This window comes from Lottia gigantea (genome assembly GCF_000327385.1).
Source record: "Lottia gigantea unplaced genomic scaffold LOTGIsca_873, whole genome shotgun sequence".
Taxonomy (NCBI): Eukaryota; Metazoa; Mollusca; class Gastropoda; family Lottiidae; genus Lottia; species Lottia gigantea.
The window spans coordinates 8,222-13,229 of NW_008710876.1; the positions used below are offsets into that span (position 1 = coordinate 8,222).

Sequence of the window (5,008 nt, forward strand, 5' to 3'; positions counted from 1 at the left end):
TAGGCTACTATAGCCTATTAGTCTATAATTATTGAAAATAAACAGTGTAATATGTGAGCCACCGTAAGATTAGGGTATCTAAAGTATAAAAGCTAAAGTTATCTCTCAACGGTCAATGTTTACAGAAAAGCACTTTGCCGATCATTTTGTATGAACTCGAAATATTACTTACATTGTCTTTGGTTTGATGAAAATGCCCATCAGTGAACACATTTTTATTCGGAATATTTTTTACAGTGGAGACTTTTAGTCCGAAATGTGGGTCATTTCCACTTATAATTTCTGAGAGGGAGGTAGGCCCTATAACTATTGCAAATACAAAATAATCCGAACGTACATTTCTAAATTTAAGAACATGCACAATAAACAATATAACCTAACATTGAATGAAGCATACAAAACTGCTTTAATAAATTTAGCGGTGTTTTGAAGCTCGAAATTGTATGATTAACTCCCTTTAAAATGCTCTTTAGTAATAGGAGGGTTGTTTAGTCGTTCTTATCGAAGGGAAGTTACTCAGAAAGCAACAAAATAAAAATAAAAAATCACAGGAAAATTGGTCATATTACTAAAATAATATCTTCTTTGATCTATTTTGTTTTATTAGTTGACTAGATAGATGGGGTATGATTAAATAACTATGCAGCTATGGCTTCCGATCTTCCAACAGACTTTGACTTCATAGTTCTTGGAACAGGTAAGCTTCTCAATAAATATTTTGCCCCCATTCTATTTTACTTCAGTTCAGTAACCTATCAGTGAGTAATTTTCTGTATCTTTCACACATAGACTTATTCAAGATAACATTATACAGAAATATACTAGGGTCAATTCAAGTGAATTGTTTTGCGATTTCACTTTTGTTGTAGCCTAGGCTTACAGTGGTGTAACCTATATTCGTGCATGTGGATTCAACACAAAATTTCGTCAAAAATAAAAAATAGAAAATTTTTTTGTTATTTCTTAGATGTTTCTCCGAATATTCCTTGAAATGATTAAAATTATTTCATGAGTAACTCGACAACGGCTGCAAAATGCGTTTTTTCGTGTTCAATGTGTATTTAATCTATAAATAAGTCAAGAAAAACACGTTGTATAGAAACCCAATGGTATAAATATCATTTCTTAGTATTTATCTTTAATATCAATTAATTATAACTTATCATAATTCCTTCAAAGAACAATGATTTGAAAAAAAAAATAGTCGCTTACAAAATAAGATAGACAAAACGTAGGAGTAATTTATTGCTAAAATTCATTGAAACAACATAAGAATATGACCTACATTGTGTTCCATAGAATTTTTCTGCTGACATGGAATTTGCAAGTTTGTCACTTGACTCTGTTCACTGGAATATATAATAGCAGAGCACACTTGAAATTTCGATTACAGCTTGGGATTATAAGGAAATTCGGCCGATGAAAAATTGGGTTACTTGACTGTACTATGAAAGTACATCAGAATTTAATGTCAGTTATGTGTTCTGCTCAACAAAGGACTGGGTCATATGAATTATGAAGAAATCATATAAATGTTAGTTAAGTATTTTCACACCTTGATAATGTTGATTGATAATGGCTAGATTGAAGCATACTCTGCTACTTTAATTTATAACAGTTCAAAATCCTTTGAAATATTATTACCTAGACTTGTCATTTTAGGTTTAACAGAAACTATATTGGCTGCCGCATTTTCGAGAATTGGTCACAAAGTTCTACATTTAGATAGGTATAGCTCTTATTATAGATCTGGGTTAATAAGTAAGTAAATGATGTGGGAGGCCTTCATTTTGATAAATGCCAACATGTGCTCTTTGGAATTATCTATAGTTAATTAATGCATAGAAATTGATGATGGTATCATTACCAGTAGGTCTAACCTAACTATCTAAACTGATTTCCTCATATTGGTTGCTCAACTTACAATATAGGAACACAAATTGAAATGTTTTGAATTTGTTTCCAGGAATGACCATTACAGTGATTATTGGGCTTCATTTAACTTAAAAGGATTTGAAAAATTGTCAGAGCCTCCAGTAAGTAGATTAATCCTTTCTGGCTTCTGACAAATTTTAATGAAAAATTGTTGCCTTAACCTTACTGATTCCTTTTTATTCTTCAGAGTAAACTCGATTTTGACAATATTTTTATTGGAATGAAGCGGTTTTTGGTCTCTTATCGAGCAAATATTTGAAAGCCCAGTTTCAAAGGAGTACAGCCTCCTAAATAATAAAGGTACTTGCTGGCAGATCTCAAAAGAGGAATATGTTGATGTCAGAAAACAGCATTCTATTAAAGTAATTGCATCAGTTATATGTAATATAATAACATGTCAGCTTTGTATTAATTTTTTTATGCTATTTTGCAGCAGAAGAATGATGGCAAAAAAGAAATAACAGGTATTAAAGAGAAAATCAAAGATGGAGAAAGTTTAGTAGAAGTTCCTCAAGTTACCTCATTAGTCAACGATCTAAAGATAGAATATCATGTTCAGTAAGTACATATTGTCTACTTTATCTCGTGTGATAATATACTGAAATTTTCATTGAGAGCAAGTAAGTAAAGTAAATGTATTTAACAAATTAACTTTGTTCAGTCTTGTGAAAAAAAGCTAGGGGGAGAAATGTTTTTAGTCTGATTTCAAAAATCACCTATTTTGAAAATCATTTTGTATGCGATTCTTAATGAAGTTAAGTACTGTTAATTTCAGTTGTTTTCTAGACTTATCCATTAATAATCACATGCTTTAACTTCAGAGATAAACCGCTACCAGAACTATTGGAAAAACAGATACCTTTGCAGAATTTAAGCATTGGTCCAAAAAACACTGAAGGAACAAATGAAGCCAGTTCCACACAATTGCCAATCAAACCAGTATCGTTTCTGCCTTCAAAAGAGTTTGAATCATATAAACCAGAAGCAGATATTGAGTCCTTCACTCCTTCCAAGATTGTGGAATCTTTTAAACCACTTGATATAGTTGAATCGTTCAAGCCATTTGGGGCTTTAGGGTCGAGACAGTATTCAACAGATAGTTTAGAATCCTACGAACCAGCAAATATTGTTGAAACATTTAAACCATCTGAAAACTTGCCTGAAATTGTTCCAGACCATGGAAATACTGTGGATAAGATATTATGTGACACCTCAAGTGAACATGTGTCACCCTCAGTTGCAGCCCCATGTCAAGCTCAAGCTAAATCCAGTATTGAAGAGGTATTGCCTGTAAAACAAAGAAAAGTCTGGACAAAGGAAGAGATTGAAAAAAGTTGGAGGTCTTTTAATCTTGATTTATCACCAAAGGTAAATGTTCAAACTGATATTCATATTGAATTGTCATTTACATAAGAGCTTTTCTGACTTTGAGCTCAGAAATTATTAAATCCATGGAACCTCTGAGAACATATTTTATTTCAATATTAGGACTTGCTTGTTCTGTCATGGAATGAAAATAAGTGGTCATAAAAGCTGACCAAGTTTTACTATTGAAATTGTCTTATTGTTTTATGAATCGTAAGGACTACTGAATGACTGAAGTATTGTATATAGATGTCGACTTCTTAAGAAAATCTCTTACTCCTTTTCTATGTCATTGTGCAGAAATTCCTTCCTTTTTTACTAGGTCTTCACTACTGCTTTCAGATACAATCATTACTCTTTAGAATATTCTTGTTGACTTCATGACTTGAAAGAGTTCACTTATTTGCTCATACACCTAAGGTCCAATATTGGAAAGTTAATCACTAACATAATAAAGGATTGTAGCCAGAAAAAATTGAATAGTGTCTCATAATTGTAAAGCAAATGAAACTCTCAATATCATATCCCATGTTGGGTCATATTGATATTATCATGAGGGTTGAATATAAAAGTTTTTACAATAGAATCAATTAATATGATATTGGATGGAATTAAAGGAAATTTAGGGTGACCACCGTCCACCACTGTAGCTACAACTCTGACTAGCTGATTGTTTATTTGACATGCTTTGGCAGATTAAGATGACTTGCAAAAAATCAATATATTTGTTACTTTATATAGGTATTATATAGTTCTGGTAAAATGGTAGAATTGTTGATATCATCTGATGTGGCTAAATATTGTGAATTCAGAACTGTTAGTAGAGTACTTACTCAAAATGACTCTTTAATAGAGAAGGTAAGGAAGGCTTGTCACATATTAATAATAGTAGCCTGTGTCGAAAAAAAAATTGCTTCTGGGCAGATTCTCTGTTTCCAATTAAGGAATCTGTGACTAAGTCTTCAATTTTGTAAAAATTGAGAGAATAAGAACCTTTTGACTCTTTCTTGTTTTAATAAATTTTGATAATTCACATTAAACTTCATAATTTCAAGTCTTTGACTTTGTTTGATAAAACTTGTCATATGACTAGCAATAACAGCCAAATTTACAGATCAACAAGACTATTTAGTGAATTATTTTTTATAACTATTTAATTATTTTATTTCCATTTAGATACCTTGTTCAAGAGCTGATGTATTCAGTAGTAAAGATGTGTCTATGTTAGATAAAAGAAAATTAATGAAATTTCTAGAATGGTGTGCTGGATATCATAAAAATCCTGAAGAATATAAAGGTACTATTAATAAAAGTTTATTATCTGCAATTGAGCTTTTCTAATCAATGTTCTTTTTGTACATTTAAAGTAGTCAGAGGATCTCTCTTTTCTTGGTACTACCAAGTTTCATTATCCCTATATGTGTAGAAAAGCATGTTAAAATCCATTTCTTTTCATTTCCTTTCTAGAATATGTAGATAAAACTTTTCACGAAGTGTTAATATCAAGAAATTTGTCAGAAAATCTTCAGAATATAATACAGAATGCCATTGCCATGGTAACAGTGGATGATTCTGTAACAGAGGTTAGATCTTTTTATCACTTATTTAAAAGGTTTAATTTTACTGTTTACATCAGATACAATTTGTGATATTATCCAGCATGCAATAGTAAACCTTCATTACTCTGCATGTTATGTATAGAATCACA

General features: G+C 31.1%; 1 protein-coding gene across 1 annotated transcript; it reads left to right on the forward strand.

Moving 5' to 3' along the window:
* Positions 1–4,041: 4,041 nt before the first annotated feature.
* Positions 4,042–4,949, forward strand: LOTGIDRAFT_146580 (hypothetical protein; the record flags this gene model as incomplete). The annotated part of the gene is made up of 3 exons (XM_009067946.1): positions 4,042–4,158; positions 4,477–4,597; positions 4,768–4,949. Coding segments are annotated over 3 exons (420 nt in total), but the record flags the coding sequence as incomplete, so codon positions are not given.
* Positions 4,950–5,008: the final 59 nt, after the last annotated feature.